Source organism: Protopterus annectens, chromosome 4.part0, assembly GCF_019279795.1.
Source record: "Protopterus annectens isolate FY-2018-M chromosome 4.part0, PAN1.0, whole genome shotgun sequence".
NCBI classification, from domain to species: domain Eukaryota; kingdom Metazoa; phylum Chordata; order Ceratodontiformes; family Protopteridae; genus Protopterus; species Protopterus annectens.
In genome coordinates this window covers 341,435,843-341,456,538 of record NC_056733.1, presented here as the reverse complement: position 1 = coordinate 341,456,538, position 20,696 = coordinate 341,435,843, and the positions used below count along the sequence as shown (strand labels likewise).

The following is a 20,696-nucleotide window of genomic DNA, read 5'->3' as shown; positions in this document are numbered from 1 at the left end:
GAGTGATAAATACTACTCTAAGTTGGAGTTTATAACTCCAGGCTGGATGCAAGGTTTAATCCTTACATTATTTTCACTTGTTCATTGTTATTTGTATATAGTTTTGACATCCACAATATATTTTGTACATTCATTGTCACTACAAACAAAATTGAATCCTATACGAAATCCCATAAGAGATTCAATAAATACAGCTATATTTAAAGGTACACCTAAAGGAGGAGATGTAACATTACTTATCTTGTTATTTTGATCATAAGATTCTTAAGTTTTAAAAATGCCAAATGACATCTTTAAAAGGAATTTCTTTAAACATTAATGGATTGAATAATCCATGTAAAAGGGCAAGCCTAATAAGATACATTAATTTACATAAGGCCAACTTAGTCTTCCTGCAAGAAACCCATCTCTTGAAAAATATATTGATAAACTAGCCACAAACAAATATACAGTATTGGTTAGTTCAGAGCACACTCAGAAAAAAAGAGGAGTGGCTATTTTATGGAATAAAAGTATGCCCATTCCTAAAACCATTAAGTCTTATCAGGATGACAAAGGAATGTTTTGTATGGTTACAATACAAATTAATGGGAAGACTTACACTTTAATTAATGTATATTGGATACCTGGAATTGGTATTAATACAGTGAAACATCATCTTGATAAGATCATATAATTCTCTATAGGAGATATGATTTTAGCTGGTGACTTTAATTGTATACTACATGAAAGTGATACTACCACTATAGGGAAAAGAAGAATTACATCTAATGCAAAACATTTAAATGATTTTGCTAATTCTTATCATTTGAATGATATTAATAATCAGATTCAAAATCATTACCATACACCTTTTTTTCTAACGGATACAAAACTTATTCAAAAATAGATAGGGTCTTTATTTCTAACCAGATGGTAACAGATTTAATTAATTCCAAAATCATTTCATGTCCTATATCTGATCATAATTCAATTGGTTTTGAATTCATGATAAAAAATACTCATAATGTTCAGATCAAAAGGATACCAGCATACTTAACTCAACTAAAAGACTATAAAGAATATATACTTTCAGAAGTAAAACATTTTTTAGACATAAATAATACTCCTGAAGTCTCCATTGTTTATGTTTGGGATGCCTTAAAATCATATCTATATGGACAAAGTATCAGATGGTATAATAATAAAAGGAAATCTTGGGATAAGGAATTGTTAGATATTCAAAGTAAATTAGACTCCTATAAACATAATAATAAAGAAAATATTATAGACAAGAAAGTTATTGAAGAAATAAACAAACTAAATGAGAAATACAAAGAAATTCTAACTCAAAGTTAAAATAACTTTAGAGAAATACAAGTTTTTGTCTTATTCAATAAGCCCCAAATACTTACATAGACTTAAAAATAAAACAAAAAGGTTGAATAAACAAAACCATATCAAAGAAATCTTTTCTCTAAGGAAAAAGAAGAATGTTTCTAGTATACCAGAAATACTAGATGAATTTAGAAATCACTTTCACAAAATTAACCATAATAACATTAACATGGAACCTAAAGATAAAATAAAGGAGTTTATAACCACAAACATGAATAAAAAGCTTAATAAACAACAGATCAAACCATTGGACAAAAGTATTTCATATACATTTCATATACAGAGGTTATCACACAAATAAATAAGCTTAAATCAAACAAAGCACCGGGTAATGATGGTATTATACCAGAGATATATAAAATCCTTTCTAAAAGTACATATTCATTAATACATAAGGTTTTTATTTTGGCCCAAACTGAGTTAATAACCCCCCCCCCCATCTTGGCAATATACATTTATTTCGCCAATTTTAAAACCTAATAAAGATCCAACTAGATGTTCTTCATATCAGCCCATCTCATTACTTAATGTTGATTATAAAATGTTTATGAGTATCTTTGCTGATAGATTGAAGACCATCATTCCCGGCATTATAGATATAGATCAGACAGGCTTCATTGTAAATAGAAATACTTTTGATAATATAAGAAAAACTTTAACATTAATAGATTTTGCAAATAGGAAAAAGAAAGATTTAACACTTATTAGTCTTGATATAAGTTCAGCATTTGATTCAGTAAGTTGGGACTATCTGTTTACCTTAATGAAGTGCACAAACTTCTCAGATGCATTTGTAAATCTAATTGAGCATTTATACAAAGGAACATTGGCTTATATTAAGGTAGGAACATATGTTTCACAAAAAATACCCATTCTTAAAGGTACAAAACAAGGATGTCCACTTTCTCCACTATTATTCACTTTAGTAATGGAGCCTTGGGCTAATTTGATCAGAAACAGTACTGACGTAGAGGGTTTTGAATACAACATCCAAAATTCAACTTTTTGCAGATGATGTTCTAATTACATCAGCAGGATCTAATTCTTCTATGCAGTCTCTATTTGATAACATGATGAATTTTAAAAGTATTTCTGGTTTAATATTCAATGAAGAAAAAACTAAAATACTACCTATATATACACGAAAAAATATTCTCATTAGTGATTTTACTAAATATGTACCCAATTCAGGTCAGATAACTTATTTAGGTATAATACTATCTAAAGATATTAAATCTATTATATATAATAATTATAATACCTGTTTTCTTAATATACAAAATCTTTTTAATACCTGGAATAATATGTTTTTTACTATGGAGGAGAGACTTACAATTATTAAAATGATAATATTCCCCAAGATTTTATACTTAATACCACCTACAAAAATAATTATCAAGAAACTGAATACACTAATGTTAAATTTCCTATGGGCACCTAATAGACCTAGGATTGCATTAAAGAAACATACTAATAGCTGGTCTCAAGGGGGTATTTCTTTTCCAGACTTTAATTTATATACTATCTCTTCTATTGTAAAAGTTATTACTTTATTAATAGATCAGTCATATGTCGCAAAATGGAAAGATTATTGGGAGCTAATTAGTATGCACTTCATGAAAATCTCCTTAACACATAAAAATATGATTGTAAATAACTCCATGTTATGGTTACTAAAGGAATTTTGTACTTCACCTATTACACCTAAACATATGGTTTGTTACCCATTAAATATTATTATTAGTTATCGTAACTTTATATTCATGCACCCTAAGTATAGGGAATGGTATTGTATTCCCTATAATGTATACTCAGGGTATGCTTTTGTCATCTACTTCTGAAGGAACTCATTTAGCTATAGATAATGATCTAAAGTACTGGTATCAGTTGATATCTGATAATAAAGTTAAAAATCTAGATTTTTTAAAACAAGAATTTGATCTAAGAGAAGCTTGCTGGTTAGAGGTTCAGACCTTTAGACAACATCTCATTAATAAAATAGATCTAATGTCTATAACAGTTAAAGAATGTATTCCAACACTGATTGATTACTTGATATTAAATTTACAACATAAAGTTTCTGATAATTTTATGTATGTATGAATGTTTACCTTTATCAGACAAGAAACTTTTTACAGTGTAGATTCATACTGGAATTATTTCACTTCTATTAATGGGGACCCACCAAATCAACAAGATAAACAATATATATTGGAATCTGCTTATAGAACTACGTCTTCCATTGTCTGGGGACTTTATACATGGAAATTTGTACATAGATCTTTTTATACACCTTTGATGATGAATAAAATAAATAATAAAGATAATCTATGTAAGAGATGTAATGTAGAAATTAATGCTGACTGGGCTCATATGTTTTATGACTGTATAAAATTGAAAGAATACTGAAAGTCAATTAATGAATTTTTGCAGGCTCTTTTTACAGATAATTTCATTATTTCTAAATCTCTTATATTATTCAACACACCTGTACCTCAAAGTGTTAAAAAGGTCAAGCTTCCCTTGTTATGGTCTATTCTAGCAGTGGCTAGGAAAATAATAACTAGAAATTGGATTTCAGATACACCTCCTTCGTTCAATGAATTTAAAAATGTTATGAATATAGTGTGCCATATGGAAATAAACACAATTAGGACAAGAACAAATAGAAAAACATCTTATTATAGTGTATGGGATAATTTACAAAATTTGTTAAAAAAATTTTAATTTCAATAGCATAGTATAATAGTTTAATTAATTGATCTGATTGTAGTGGATGTCTTTGTAAATACTTTAGTTGTTTTGTTGAATGTTATAATAATACCTATTTTTAATTACTTGTATAAAATTGTTATGATATTTCTCTTGTATGTTAAAACAATAAACCTGTTTTAAAAAAAAAGAAAAAAAAAAAAGAAAACTGTGGTATTACAAAATCGCCTGGCACTCCACATAATGTTAGCTGCCAAAAGGGGGAAGGGGGTCATGTGCCCTTATAGGAAGTTGTTCTTATATTGGTGACTGTCATGATGAACAAGAAAATGCCAGTTTCATGGAGCAGGGGGCTAAGAACCTGGACAGCACATCTAAACAATGGACACTTTTTGGATGGTTAGGCAGTGCTTTTGGTAACCTGGGAGTTAGTATATTACTAGGTGTCATTACAACAATTGATATTAATCTTTGTTTTAATATTTTCTGTTCTAAATGCTGTAATTACAAAATGTTTAACCTCACCTGCATACACAATACCACTTATAAAAGTATCTGATAATGAACTTAAGATAAATGAAAATTCAGTCACTGTAGATGATGAACACTATGATGCTGAAGCATATTTTATCAAAGTTAAGAAAAATTAAATTATAATTGTGTGTATTGTGTAAAACCTTATAGTGTCAAATGGGGGAGTACTGTTATGGAAAATTGTCTCGTGATTATTCTTCAGTAAATATGTAACTTGCAGTTTCTTCACAAATGAGTCAAAATGTTTGATATGTTTTATGTTAAAAAAAAAATTTAAATACGGATGCATGATTATGCAAGAGATATTTTTCATACAAGTAGTAGCCTTATATTTCAAGTGCCTTACATTCTCAGTAGTGGACTGACAGATAATTGAAGGCAAAGTGCCTCTGCTGAAAAAGGGCAATAGCTTAGCCGTACACTGCCGGTCAACAAATGTAAAATAAGTAAATAAAATAAGTGCTGAAGGAGTTAACGGATGCTATATTATGAAAACCAAAAGACACACAACAGTTCAAAATCATGAAAGACACCAGAGTAAAGGATGGAAGTAGTCTTAAATTTCACTTTAACAAACTCAAATAAAGAGAATTTTAATTTAGAGAGGAGTTTGACTGGTGGTTTGGGGATATACAAGTTGAACGTATAATGACTCTAGTTCTGAGGAATCCGGGTTATCTGTTTCAAATATGAGCTTCAGGATTGTAATAGTAAACCAGATGTACATGTATAAATATAAGATGCCATGAAAAGTCGAGCACACAACAGCCACCACCAAAAAAATACTGAAACAAAACTCTGAATATAAAAGAAAGTGAAGCATGCACACTACTGAAACAGAGAACTACTAACACTATAACCGTATAACCGCTCATTTAAAAAAAAACAAAAACAAAAAAAAACAGTTTTCTTCGTGGGTTATGTGTGCAAGCCCCCACACTATTTAGCCTCCAACATTTAGTATACAAACTCCACGTCATACGAGCTCAAAGGAAGCATCTACCTTGAAAGGGAAAGTCCAACTGGCTCATACAGAGAGCCTTCCCAACAGTGAATTTCCCAAATTTAGCAAAAAGTACAGAATGTACATCTCAAGGTGTAAAACTCCACCCACAAGTAAAATATACGCAACCCCCCACACTGCAAAACTTAAAATAAAAAAAATGTAAATGGCATTATTATTATTCACACATGATATATGCTGTCATTGCCCTTCCCTGAGATGGGGGAGACAGAAAACCATTTGACTTTTTGTGCATTCACATAAACTGTGTACATATATATTTTATATGCGTACATGTGTGTATAAGTATATGTGTGTTGTCTGTGTGTATGTGTGTGTGTATAAGTATGTATGTGTGTGTGTGTATATATATATATATATATATATGTAAAATGTGTGTGTGTAAATTGTATTTATAGAAAGTTTCACAACATCAGCTTTGTTGTAGACTAGCTGTATTGGCTATGAAATGGCAGGCATACCAGTAGAACATCCCTCTTCAGCTGTCCGATTTCACACAACTAGAAATCGGTGTACACTGTGTGAACATAAGTTTCCTGTAAGTTGCAATTAGCTTCCATTGGTTCTTTCCTTGGTGCATGAGAGTTATAGAAGTTCCTTGCAGACTTGAGTAAGGACTGTATCAAGTCCCCATGAATTAACTTTCAAAATGATATTGAAAAATATTGTAAGCTATTGCCATCCTTAGAATTTTTGATTAAATCCCTTATTAAATCTCCCTATAACACATGGAATTATTCTCTTGGAAATGTCCTTCCAAAGCAGACCCTTTGCGTTTTCCTCTCTCTGTCTAGAAAGTCCAGTGACTGCTAAGGAAGTTGTTTGCCACTACCTTTCTTATTCTCATCTTTGGACTTCTTTCTTCACCTCTCATGCCTTATCCAGTATTCACAATATTTTCTCGTGTCGATTGATTTGAAAGGAAGTCTAACACCATCATGCCTGTCTAGAAATGTACTGAAGATTTTGATATGTACTGCCATATTGCCATTAACACAGTAGGTTAACACAGTCTGCTGGTGTTGGGGCTATGGCATCAAAGCATTCCGCCTACCTGCTTATCTTTATAAACAGTGCATACTGCCCCCCACTGACGTACTGCCCCTACTAACATAAAAAGCGCTAAAAAGGAGAGTCTCTTGGGAATATGTTAAATGCTTGGGTTAAAGTTTTGGTAAATTCGAAAGATACAAGTGTGTATCAAAGGGAGAAGCATTCTCTTGAAATTCTAGCCAGTTCCACTTACACTGTCATAATTATTTGCTGGCATTTATTTTTGTTGTTTGTGGCAGTACCAGAGATAAATGTGGAAAAGGCCATTTGTTGGTATGATGATCATAAATGAAGTAAAATAGGGAGAACCAACTAAAGAAGGTAATGAATGTTAGTGCCATGGTGTAGTCAGATAAATTACTTGAACTAGTGGTTTTGGTGGCTATGAGAATGTCTGCCACTGCCTCAAAGAGGGGAAACCTGGTATGCCGGGAAACCTGCTTGGGATGTAAATTAAACCAAAATGCACAGCTTCCAGAAAGGACGGACTGGATAAAAACAGGAGTAAGACTAGTTTGTAACTGAAGTTAAATCATCAGAACCCCCAGATAAACACAGATGTGAGGATGTTTTCCGAATGTGTTTTGATGCCGGAATTGGTAGCATAAACCACATAAGTGTTAATCTGCTCACCCTTGCCTTGTAAGGAGGGAGTTGAAGAAAATGACAGATAACTATGCAAAATGGCAAGAAAATGACAGATAACTATGCAAAATGGCAGAATGTGGAAGTACCTTTTTTTTTTTTTTAAGTATGATCAGTATCATCTTGTCTAGTGCTAAATATTCATTGGAGCACAATTAGTGCAGTCATGCCAGAGAGCTGAATTATTGTCCATATCCTTGTTGGTGCTTCCTTCATTCAGCTAGTCTGAGGATTGTCTTGTGAAGCTTCGACTGACATGTGAGAAATTGTGGTAATTCTTTAGTAAGCAATCATTTGGGAACACACAATGGACCTGATTCCAAAATACTTGCTCCCAGTGTTAGTGTTCACTTCCCCTGAGAGCAGGTATTTTGGAATCTGGCCCCCTTATTTATAGCTGGACCTTACAATTAAGTAAGTCATTTACACTGAGTGCAAGTCTTTAAGAATCAGCTTAAGCTGGGAACAGCCCTTTTGAAAACTGGCCCAATGTGTCCTCATAGGTTTTCACTAGGTGTTGTAGTTTCCTCCCACATTCTGTTGCTGTTGGGTGAATTGACTATTCCCTTAATTGCCTGTAAGTAAAGGTGCATGTGAGTTCATCTTATAATGAACCAACATCATTTTATATTATCACCCCTTTGCTTGCTGAGAGAGGCTACACCCCCCAACCCAGAATAAGACAGCATATTGGGGAACAAATTAAAGAATTGTTGGCTAATATCATTCATAGTTAACGTTTGTGGAGTCCGGTCAGTCAAGACTAAGGGTTCTGAATGTCAGGTGGGCAGAGTGTTAAAGGCAGTATTTTAGTAAAGCTCTTGCATATAGCAGGAACCCAGTGTCAAAGACTTACCAGCCTCATGTATAAGACCATGGAAAGAATTATCATGGATGTCATAAATTAGAACATGGGTAACCTGCCAATGCTGGAACCATCACAGTATGGCTTTGTTAAAGGAAGGTCATGCCTACTAAATCTGATGGACATTTTTGAGGGTTGCCAAAACATTACCTCGAACCAGTCAAGGCTTTTGATACAGCACTCAAGCATTGTAGACAAGCTCACTAATTTAGGTATAAACCCTTCTCTCGCTGGATAGCCGGCTGTCTCACTGATAGGACCCAAGAGGTCAAAATAGGTGAGGCCACCTCCACCAAGAGACCAGTCACTAGCGGTGTCCCCCACGGTTCTCTACTGGGCTCTCTCTTTTTTGGCATCTGTTTCTCTGAAATGTAAACAAATACTTAAGATTTATGGCTGACTACATTTGCAGATGATTGCAAGCTGAGGGAAGGTCCATCTCTGACTAACTAAAAAAGAAAATGATCCCAAAGCCATAGTCTTAAAACTCGATGCTAAGAAATGCATAATTGTACCCTTTGGGAAGTTGACCATCCTTGCTAATTACCATGTTGGTAATACACCCGTAGGAGTCGACCGAGTGATCAGGGATCTGGGTATGCACATAGACAGTAAGTAGCTTTACCTTTGACCACCACATGGCCACAGTGGTGAGAGAATCTTTTTATGTTTCACACCTTTAAGGGCATGGTATCTAGTTCCAAAAAGGTCATTATCCCACTGTACTGTGCCCTTATCAGAATAGTCAGAGCACAGTGCTCCCTTTTGGTATGTACCTGACCAGGCATATGCAGCAAGTAGAGTGACGTTGGCGGTTCCTTGGAAAAATAATGCAAGGCGTAACAAACCTGCCTTATGCAGAGCAACTTAAAACCCTTTCCTGCTACTCTGTCTCCTACAGATTAGAGGTGATCTATGCCTGGCTTACAAGTCATCCACAAACACCACACTTACGAATTTCCTACATATTAATAAGTCAGAGTACCAGAAATAGAAGGTCTAGGGACCTGAATTTTGTCTGTGACTTGAACAGAATATGCTAGAGAGACAGACAGGTGTCCTAGAGACTGCCCTTCCTATAGAACAGGCTTCCCATCCGCATGAAACTGAGTTCATCTATTACCCAATTTAAGTGCAACCTGTGGATGGGGAATAGGAAATTTACACCAGGCCTGGCACCCATGTTCCTTATGGACAGAGGTAGCTTATAAATGCCTGGCTCTCAATGTTCTGTTTGGATGCAGGACATCATTATTCTCTCAGGCAAACTTGTCTAGGCTTGGAAAGCCCCCCCCCCAGGTCATTAACCTAGTAGCAATCTATGAGGAAGGGCGAGAAACTATCAAAATGACTATTATAAAGGCAAACTTTTGTGTGTAAGAACATGAAATGGCTGGTAGTTATTTCCTGAAAGTTCTAACTATACTATACTGTGCTATACTTTTTGACTCTCTAACTCTGTTTATCAAACAGCATTGAAAAGTGATTTTTGACTGTTACAACAGTTAACCATGCATATTTCCAAAATGTTTCCATTGTAGATAGTGTCTTGGTCATGTAACACCTTCTTTGCAAAGCATTGATTGCTTCATGATTCTGGGAGTCCTAGCTGTGGCACCTCGGTGCTCCAGGACTTGTCTCTCGTGCTTTTGCTTTCCTGTGCAGTAGGCGCTTAATACCCTCCAGTCATTTCCTCCTGTGTCTGATCGGTCTATCATTTGGCATTGAATGGATTTCTGTTTTATGTCAGGCAAGTATGTGTGATGTCCAGTCAATATACCACTGAACTGTCACCATATGTAGTATCTGGATAATATCCCACCGAACTGCCACCAATAAGTGACCGTTACTACTACCCTGGGTCAGTAGCTAAGGTACGTCAGTCCTCACTACTGATTCCAGTGTGAGACCGTCACTTAAACTGGAGTAATATTTCACAATTTCCCCTAAGAGCACAACAGGAACACGCTTTATGTCCTGGGACTGGACTGTATACTTCTGTCCACCCCAAATATAACTCCTAATTACATACTGCAAAGCAATGTGTTCCAGTTTAAGACCTCGGATACACTCTCACTTGAATGTCACACATCCAAACATATCTGGGAAAGCCTGACACAGATTTCCAGCTGTGTCCCTTGCCCCAAATGATATGGTGAAATGCTGCCACCAACCAGAGCATCTACATGCCCTTTCAAAGGAGTGTCCAGTTATTAAGATTGGGTATTAAAACAAATGGTAGCAAATGACCTAAAGCAGCCAGGCTTTCGGAGTGTCCCGGAATGTATCAAAGCAGGTATAAGCACTCTCAAATCACTAAAGAATACACTGATTGATCAGCCACAATGTAAGATAATAAAAGGTATTTAATAATGAGCAAAATGATGGTTAGGGGTAGCCATAGTGTATCAATGGTCTGCAGATTGATTGGTAGTGGAGTTTTTATGGTGTCGAGTTGCCAGCCCAGCACCCAACCTTCACAGAAGGCACATGCATGCACGCACCTACCTGCATGCCTTTAAAAACTCACTCAACCGCAGGGAGGACATGCAAACTCTGCACAGAAGGCTCTCCAGCTGAGAATTTAACTGGGCAACCTCTTTCTGTGAGCCGACAAAGCTAACCATTGCACCACCATGATCACTAAAACAAGCAGAATTCAGTCACCAGGAAAATGAAATTAATACTGTAGAATAGAAATCCAGCATCTAGAAAAACTGACTAATTTAGCTATAATATCTAAATGAAGAACACTGTCCCTGATCTAAACTAAATATTACAATAGTTTTTGGTGAGTCCTTTGGGTATCCATTGCGAAGTACAGCTGTGAACTGAACTGAACTGAACAACTACTGTGAACTCAACTGCACACAACTGGACAACTACTACAACTGACTTCAGCTGTCTTCAGCAGGCTCTTTTATTGGCTAGGTTAACTGCCTTGGTTGTTCTAGTTCTTATTTTCGTTTCACTGTTTATTGAAGTTCCTTCATGTCTTTCAGTCTCTGAAGGTAAACACAAAGCAACTGTAAACATTCTGATGACATCATCTGCAGGTCAGCTGACTCTGAGACAGCCTGAATTTAGAGTCACCTTCACAAACGTGCAGTTAAACATGCAACAGAACACTGCTCAACTTTTAAAAACCTCCTGTACAAACAGAGCATCGTTCAACATGCAATAACTTATTTACAATATCATAGCTAGTCATGCTGGCATATAATACACGTTAGTCTGAAATTATGTACAAAACTTCAGCCAGATATGCTAGCACAGATGACAGATGACAGTGTCTAATTTCTTCACAGTATAAAACTGTTATACAGTCCACCCCCATCCCCCCCAAAAGCATGCTTGTTCCTCAGTAGCCACTGGGTACAGCAATGGATCTATTTCAGTCAGTAGTGCATTGGCATTGAGGGCTGGAAAATTGTGAGTGTTTGATCGGCACAGTTGAACAGACATTTTTTGTTTGCACTTTAAATTGGTATTGTAGTGTAAATATAATGGTAGGCTATGCTGTAAAACATTAACTTAAAAATATATATATTTTAATTTATATTTCAGTAAATTTAGCAGAATAATGCATGTTATTTTTGTTTAACATTAATGAGGTTATAATTGACAATAAGGCTATTTATGTGGACAGGAACTGATTCTGATTAAGCAGTTTTGTTCCTGTTATGAATGGAACTAAAGTGGCTATTGAAAAAACAGCGTGTTTTGGTTTTATTGGTTAGAGTCATTTGATGTCAATTTCTAGTCTGTCCTCAACTGATGGGTTCAGATCCGATCCCTCGCAATTGCTAAAGCTGGTGGTAACCAAAAAACTCTTGAGCTTCTCCCCTACTCACAATATACAGACCCCAGTTACCTTGGATATCATTTGCTGCTTCAAGCAAAATACACTGTCTTCCATCTCTCTCAAGAATTCTTCAGATAAGTTGTCATTTTTTGTTTTCCTTGGTTAAACTTTTTCTATTTCTGCCATTACCCACATGTATAAATTTCTTGTTGTTTCTTGCCATTTATAACCTTTTTTCCTATCGTAACTTTTTGTTTTTTTGTACTCCTTAAATACTATTGTCATCTTCCCGTCTATGAGACTGTTGTAGCTTCTTTACCATTGTTGGTATTGCCATCCTTTTTCTCTCTTTTCTCAAAAAAAAAAGATTTTCATACTGCCAAGTTACTTCCCAGAACAAGGTACTCTCCATCACTGGAATCTGGTCTCAAAGTACCTTCCCCATTCTGAGAAAGACCCAGGTCTCTGTCCATTATCCATATACTCAATTTGTTCTTCCAGAAGCCTTACAGAAGATGATATGGATAGAGTGGCGATTGATTCTCTTGGTGCAGAACCAGATTGGTGTTCCTTCATCTCCTACCCCTCTGATACAAGAGATTCATAAGTCTATTTTTCCTGTTTTACAGATTCCTTCTCTCACTCCTGTTGCTTCAGAGTTTTTGGATCCAAGTCCTCCAGATCAGTCTGGCTTTGATTCGAGGATAACTTTATCCTCATATCCGAGATTTTCTCTGAGGGCTGTAGTCCCCTCTGATCTGGAGAGCTCCTGAGGCTGTAGTCTGCCTGTCAGATCCTAGTTGTTTCATTTGACTCGGAGCCTCGGCACTGGACAGTTCAGCTCCTGCTTCCACCTAGTTTTTGCCCTTGGAGCAGGGGAGGCCTATGATTCAGAAGCTTATCTTATTGGATCCGACATTCCCTCTCTGTCTAAGCCACTCTCAATTTGAGGCTATGAAGAGCATATTTTTTGCCTCAATGGATCTGACGCATCCACACCCCCCCATGGATCCTAAGTATTCTACCATGATGTCTCAGTGCTCAGTGTCTCACCATCTCCTTTCATAGGGACAGCCAGTACCAAAATCCCAGACTCCCACCCTGGGATTTGTAATTTCCTCTTCTGATACCTCCCCAGAGCACCCTACTAAGGACACACACCTGGATACACCTCTGTGGGTTTGTGGAGCCTTTTCAAGTCTTCTTTCATCAGTGTTCCTTTTGACAGAATGTCTTTATTCGGCCTCCAAGTAAGACACACTGTCCAGGTGTGAAAAAGACAGAAAGACCCTGTCTACCGTGGATGCGCTTTTTTTGACTCCTCAATTAACGTTTTCTAGGAATCAACTAGGTGGTTGAAAAATGTGGTTCAAAAAGTCTTGGGGTCCTTTTCAAGACACATGTGGAGGAGGTTCCCCCAGAGGCAGAGGAGGGAACTCTAATGGACAAAGATGCCCTCGTGGCAGAAGTAGCCCTCAGAACAAGGGTTCTATAGAATCGTTCTTTGACAAACACTACCAGCACTCATGAAAAAAGGCCTAATTGTCCACCTTTGGAGACAGTTGGGGGATGATTTTCCATGCACCAATAGAGCCTGGCTAGATATAACAAAAGATACTTGGGTGCAGGAGATTATTTCCAGAGGATATATAATACCATTTTTCCTTTCACCTTCAATCTCAAGAAAAATCCCTGATGTTCCACCCAGTCAGTGGGAACAAACAGCAATTCAAATACAAAAGCTGCTAGAAAAAAGTCATCCAAGAGGTCTCACCAGACCAGATCTGAAACTTGGACTTCTTTTTGGTGCCAGTGAAAACAGGGCACTGGAGACAAGTTCTGAATCTCCACAAACAGAACAAGACAGTTCAAAGAACCAAGTTTCAGATGGTCACAGTTCAGTCCATTCTTCCCTTTCTGGGCAAGGATATGAAGATGAACAGATGATTCAGAAGGTACTTGCACTTCGGCTTGGGGGGGGGCAGTCATAATCAGTTCAGAGTACTGCTCTTCGGACTCACCACAGCCCCCAGGGTGTTTATCAAGTGCATAGCGGTCATAGCAGCTCACCTGAGACTCCATGGATTCTGAGTGTTTCCATATCTAGACGACTGGCTTATTACCAGTCCGATCAGGCATCAACTCATGTGCAAGAGACCAGTTTCTCCATACTTGCTGACTTCTGGGAATAGCCATAAACTACGGCAAGCCTCATCTGCAACCAACTCAAGAGTTTAGAGCTTATAGGAACAATTCTCAATACAAAAACAACCATTGCTTCCCTTCCATTTACTGAGAGTTCAGACTTACAGACTCAAGTCAAAAAGATAATTTGCAGCACCTCAATATCAGCCTGCCTGGTCCTTCAGGTTCTGGGATCAATGGCTCAGTAATAATGTTGGTACCACTTGCAAGGTTTTATATGAGAATTCTTCAGTGGATGTTAAAGGCTCAGTGGTGGAATCTTTATCAGCCTGTGTCGTACCAGATAAGAATCACTCACAAGTGGTGGATTCATTCAGATCAGGTTCTAAAAGGTAGTCAGTTCAATCCGCCTCCGGCCAAGGCCATAGTGATGCTTCCCAGCTGGGGGGCAGGTGGCATTACCTGGGGAAGACAGTCCAAGGCACCTGATCCCCCAAGGAGGCCAATTTGTATATAAATGTCCTGGAGATGAGAGCAGTGTTGATAGCGTTGCAGGCATTTCAGAATGCTGTCCCTTTAGGGACAATTGCAGTTCAGTCTGACAACCATGTTGGTTGCCTGGTACATCAACAAATGGGGAGGAACCAAATCCTATCCATTGTGTCGAGAAGCTGTTAGAGTGCGGCAGAGTGTGATCTCTTCCAACAGTTTTCTTTTAGCAATGCACATTTCAGGGAAGTCCAGTGTGATAGCAGACGGATTGAGTAGGTGCATTCTTCCACCTCATGAATGGTCCCTCAACGAAAAGACTGTGACACAATTTTCTGACAATGCAGCCAGCCTTGCTGTGATCTGTTTGCATTCCCCTCCCCCGAGCAACAAATACATTGGCTACATTGCCCTAATTATCCCCACAGGGGGGAATCCCCGAGGGATCCTATACCTCACAATTGGCCCCCGGTCTCCTTTATGTATATCCTCCCACTCCATTAATTCCCAGATTTCTTCAGAAATCTGCATGGTCATCCTCTTTGTCCCTTATTTACCTCAACAAATTTGGTTTGCCTTCCTTTGGCCTCACCTGATTCAACTACCTTGGTTTCTGGATCTGAGTCCAGACCTCCTGTCTCTCCCAACAGGCATGATACATCCAGACATAGTAAATCTCAAGCTGGCTACCTGGTGCCTCCAATTTTATTAGTAGCCTGACAACCTATGCTCTCTTCTCTTGTCCATCATATTCTTTTGTCCTCCCATAAACCTTCCACTAGGAACTGTACTCCAGCAAATGGAAGAGATTTGTTTTTTGGTCTCTTTCACAACCCTCATTCATAGTATCTTGGAATTTCTAGCACATCCTTTTGAAGAAGGAGCTAGTTTTACTGTTAAAATACAATTAACAGGGATTTCAAAGTTTCATGTTAGAATCAATGGTTCTTCTGTAGTGTCCCATAAGTTTAACAAAGTTTTTTTTTGAAAGCCACTAGACTTTTAAGGCCCCCCATTTAAAGATCCTAAACCTTGTGCTGCGAACCTCCTTTTGAACCCTCGGCTACATACAAACTCTATCTTTCATTGAAAACAATTTTCTTAATAGCCATTAGCTCTGCCAAAGGAATTTCTGAGATCCAAGCATTGTGTTCAAAACCTCCAGAATTGATTTTCCATAAAGACAGAGTTGTCGTACATACCAGCCCGTCATTTCTTCCAGAGGTGGTGTCTGAATCCAATGAAAATTGATCCATTAATTTGCCAGTGTACTTTCCCAACTTTTCTAACAAAGGAGAATACATGTTACATTTATTAGACGTTCAGAGGCAGTTGCATTTTTTCTTACATAGGACTTGCTCTGACAAAACCATTTCAAGCCCAGTTTTTCAGTCCATTGTGTCCATGGATGATATTTCTGCAGCAGTAACTTGGTTTACTCCCCATACCTTTATTACTCACTACAAATTAGATCTGGTCTGACCTGGAAATTGGATAGCTGGGGACTCTGTCCCATCAGTTGAGGACAGTATGAAAATTGACAGCATCAGATAAAGAAGTTACGTACTCACAGTATCCTTCCATCTATGTTGTCCATTTTCATTCTTCCTCAGGTTCCCTCCCAACAAACCCCATCCTTAAGGCTTCTGGAAGAATAGTGTTGAGAGGACGTATATGTCATTATTTGCATAAACTCCAGATATAGCTTTTTCCTGATGATTTCTATCTTTTGCTTTCTACTAATGCAGCAAACAAGATCTGAGGTAATTGGGGTTGGCACCTTGTGGGTAAAGGAGACGCTCGAGAGTTTTTTGGTTGCCACGAGCTTTAGCAATGGCCAAGCCGGATCTGAGGGGATCAGATCTAAACCCATTAGTTGAGGAAAAATGAAAATGGACAACACAGATGGAACATTATGGTGAGTACATAACTTTTTATGCATGTTGCAAGAACTTTGGTTTTCTTTCTTTAACTGAAAAAAACAGTCTTGCAAATGAAAGAGAAGTTATGAAACATTAATTTTAGTGATTATATAAACATGGCATGACATATTTTTGAGGTTAGAAATGTATTACTATTGTCTCCTTTATTATTCTTAGCATTGGTAAGCATAAATCCTGAATAATGTGTTTTGGACTAAAAAGTTACAGGTAATACTCGTTTTTCATGTATGTACTGCCTTTTTGAAATATATTAGCAATGAAGAAGCAATGACCACTGGGTGGTGGTGTAGCATTACCTTTAGTCCTACCACTATTTGTGGTAGTCTGTTGCTTATACTGTTCTTCACTTCATTTGGGAGTCTTAATCTAAGCTTGATTAAGATGATGTCAGTTGATACATTTTTTTCATTGAAATGTGTTAACATACCTTCAAGTTGCATGACCTTGTGGTATTTTAAGAAGGTATAGGGAGCAAAGCCCCCAGCGTGCAGGTAGGATGGCTTACCCCTTTACATTATCTAAGACTTACAGAAGGGCTAAGTAGTAGTTTCAGCTCAATTATATTTGTGTTAAGAACACAGACAAGTGCTTTGTGTTCTGTTTTAGAGCGTACAATTCTGTTTGCATACACTTTTCAAGGTTCTCCGCATTTATTTGTTGACTGGGTGCATGGTTTGATTCATGGTTTACCCTTTTCATCCATGAAATGCTGTACATCAGCATATAGTAAAATGTGAATATCGGGCAGAACAAAGTTAAACACTAGAGATGACCGTATAATTTTCCATGTAAAGTACTGTGTTCTGTGATTCAGTGTTTACCATTTGTACTTTTGGCTTATAGCTTTTGGTTTCCTTGATGGCTGTGATACTATTACAGTGACTGACTTGTACCTGGTCTCATTTGGTACCATTTGACATGTGATCTCCTAACTGAAGCATGCTTCACTTGTCTGTGCCCAGTGAACTGTGTGTTACATATTGACAAACAGGTGTAACAGGTACTCTGACCAATGTCCCTGCACTGTTTTTGGCATAGGGAATACAAGACTTGAATACTAAGTACTACTCCTTTTTGACTGCATCTTTACTGTTGTAACTTGTGAATCGTATTGTACCTAATATAAATGCTGTTCATTTTTGATTAAATCTTGGCTGCATGCTGCCCTACTTGTTCTCAACTATACTAACTTCAAAATTGTATTGTCCCAATTTCTGTACTTCTTAATTATACATTATTCTTCATTAACTGTGAAAATATTTTCACCCCTTTTGTGCTTGGAATTGTTCGGTTTTGATTAGTTTATTACACCTGGTATACAAATATAAGTACTCCGTAAGTTCAGCAAACCAAGAATGATGCATCCAAAACACTGATCCTCCCGATTTTTTAGTTTTGGTTGCTTTAAGACTGACCATTTTTTTTTCCTGAACGTGGAAAGGTTTGTAAGGAGAATGCATTGACAGTGGATGGTTAAAAAAACGGATGTTTTTTTTGTGAAAAGAGTAAAAACATCAAATATACACTTGTGAATTTTTCAGAGTTTCTCTGTATTTTTGTTTAACTTTGTAGCATAATGAAATTTTATTTAGAAGTTCACATTATCATTGTAACTTTGCACCATCATGAAGTGAATATTTTTTTTCTGTTTTGTAGGAAAAACATGTTGAATGACCTTTTGAGATTTGATGTGAAGGACTGCTCTTGGTGCAGGTATGTAGAATGCTCCACCTTTGTCGGGAGAGGTGTGCATAAATTGATTGTTGATTTGCCTGATGTCTCTGTTAATCTGTAAGGGTGAAGCACATTCTGTCATGCAGGAGAACATAGCTTCATTAACTGTCTTGTAATGCATGGAGCACTGCACTGAAGTTATGCTCAAATATCTAGAAAATGATAAACCCGTTAACACCTTTCCTAGCATGAGACCCAATTGTAACAGCGCTTCAGGGGTGTGTAACGATTCTTACGCTACCTTCTAAGCTCTGTTACATTCGGGTCTCCATCTAGGGACTGAGTGATTAGTTTTGGCCAGCAAAGAGCAGCAGCAGAAAGTAAAACAACTTTGTTTTGCCTGCTATCCATGCCTCTCAACAGTCCCTGAGTTGGTCTTTTATTTTCTGTCCATCGTTTCTTCCCCATGTGGTAAATCACTAAGGAATACAGTCAGTCAGGAATGCCAGATATTAGAGTTTAATACTTCTTAGTGTTTGGAACATGCATATAGATGCAAAAATTTGTTCTGTTAACTTTAAGTGAAAAACGCAACCCCCCCCCCCCCGATTTATTGTTTGATTTATTCAGAATTCTTAAGCAAAGAAATTGCAAGGTATGCTGCTATCTGACAACAGTATTTTACTGACTTTAAAAGCCAGTAAAACACTTTGCTTCTATATTTTTTTCTCTCTCTCATTTTTTTACTGTAAGTATTAGTACATGGAGCAGTTAAAGCTCCATACACTGTATAGAATTATGATAGGATCACTGATCATAACTTTATTATTATGTGTTTTCAAAATGCATGTCTGAATTCAATGTTCAAGCTTCACTCTTGAGGTAAATTTCCTAATGTCCATGATTTTGGCATATAGGAATCCAGTTATGATAAGAGACCCAATCACAATCCTCTGTTAATCTTAACTGGTTGAGCAGACTAGACTTGCTGTATCCACATGATTGCAGGTAAGCTGGGAACCTGATTAGTTAGATCATTACAGTTGTTTACAAGATTTATCCCTTTTTGTGTAGGGTGGACTGCATATCCATTGTGACCAAAGGATTGTAAAGCTGCATGGTATTTTATAGAGCCTGTAAGGGCAATTTTATGTTGAGAAGCAGAGTGGTGTCCCAGAGTGAAGCAGTACAGAACTTACTACTACCTGCCTTACAAGAATAAGCTTTCTGTATGAGGCATTGAAGGGCCAAATGAGCCTAAAGGCCATACTTCCCCAGTGGTAGAAAACGGATCTATGTTTACATTCACATTCACATCAGCTAAAGTTGACATCACAGAGCGTTTTACAGAGGGAACGGAAAACATTTGACCATCACACACATTGCAATATGTCAAACTCCCCCCCCAACTATTTATATATATATATGTGTATATATATATATATATATATATATATATATATATGTACGTATGTATACCAACTCTGAGATTGCTCTACAATGGGGAAAAGAGCAAATTTCCTGATGTGGGCCAACTTCACGCCCCTTTCTCCACTGTGGTGCGATCTTGGAGATGAATGATACATACACTTGGGCAGTGTGGGGGCACATCCCCCCACCTGGGTGGGTTTGATATACTGTGGTGTGTGTGTGATGGCCAGATGTTGGCCAACTAGCTCCACTCCCTCTGTAAAACACTTGGTGATGTGAATGTTTGCTGATTTGTGTTTTGACAAACGGAGGGTCTTGGAAGTGAACCTTCAATGAGTAAACATGGACCCACAGAAAATAGGTACTTTGCACTATATTTACTTGATGGGATGAGTAAACAGTAAGGATATATGACCTTTAAAAGCCTTCAGCATTTTGCTTCCCCTTAACATTTGTCTTCTGCCTTACCTTTCCCCACTTGTCTCATGCCCACTTAAAATCCTTTCTATATTCCCTGTCTACCACCTACTCTTGCAGTTTTATTACATTGGTCAGTTCTTTTCCTAGAGAAGTACTTTTGTGATATCCGAGGAATAGTTTTTCCCCAAAACATTTTCCCAGTGCCCTTTGTTGGCTTTACTCTGGAATCCTTCCACTAGCTTGATGTCTTATTTTATGGCCTCCAGAAATGCACACACTTGTCAAGTGATATCTTATCGGGGCGGGGTGAAGTTGGGGGATTATCTTTGCTTTTTTGGCTCCTATTCTAGTGATGCACCTTAACATTTGTCTGGCTGCTACTATTGCCCTCTCTCTCAGATCTCTGTTACTCTACTGAGTTGAACAATAACAACTATTGCCTTCTGTCCACTCGGTCAGCCTTTTCAAGTCCTTCTTTAGACTTTATTGTTCAGTTTAGTTTTCCTGTTCAGGACCTTTTATCTTGGTATTGTTGTGTCCATTTTTGCCTCTGCTGCCCCCTTCTCCTTTTCCCTGAGA

General features: G+C 37.3%; 1 protein-coding gene across 2 annotated transcripts in view; it reads left to right on the top strand.

Moving 5' to 3' along the window:
* Positions 1 to 20,696, top strand: part of LZTR1 (leucine zipper like transcription regulator 1) — an 830,693-nt gene that overhangs the window by 40,876 nt on the left and 769,121 nt on the right. For both annotated transcript variants that reach the window (XM_044068313.1, XM_044068312.1), the window contains exon 3: positions 18,249 to 18,305. In XM_044068313.1, coding sequence (XP_043924248.1) covers positions 18,249 to 18,305 — 57 coding nt within the window. The remainder of the gene's footprint in view (positions 1 to 18,248; positions 18,306 to 20,696) is intronic.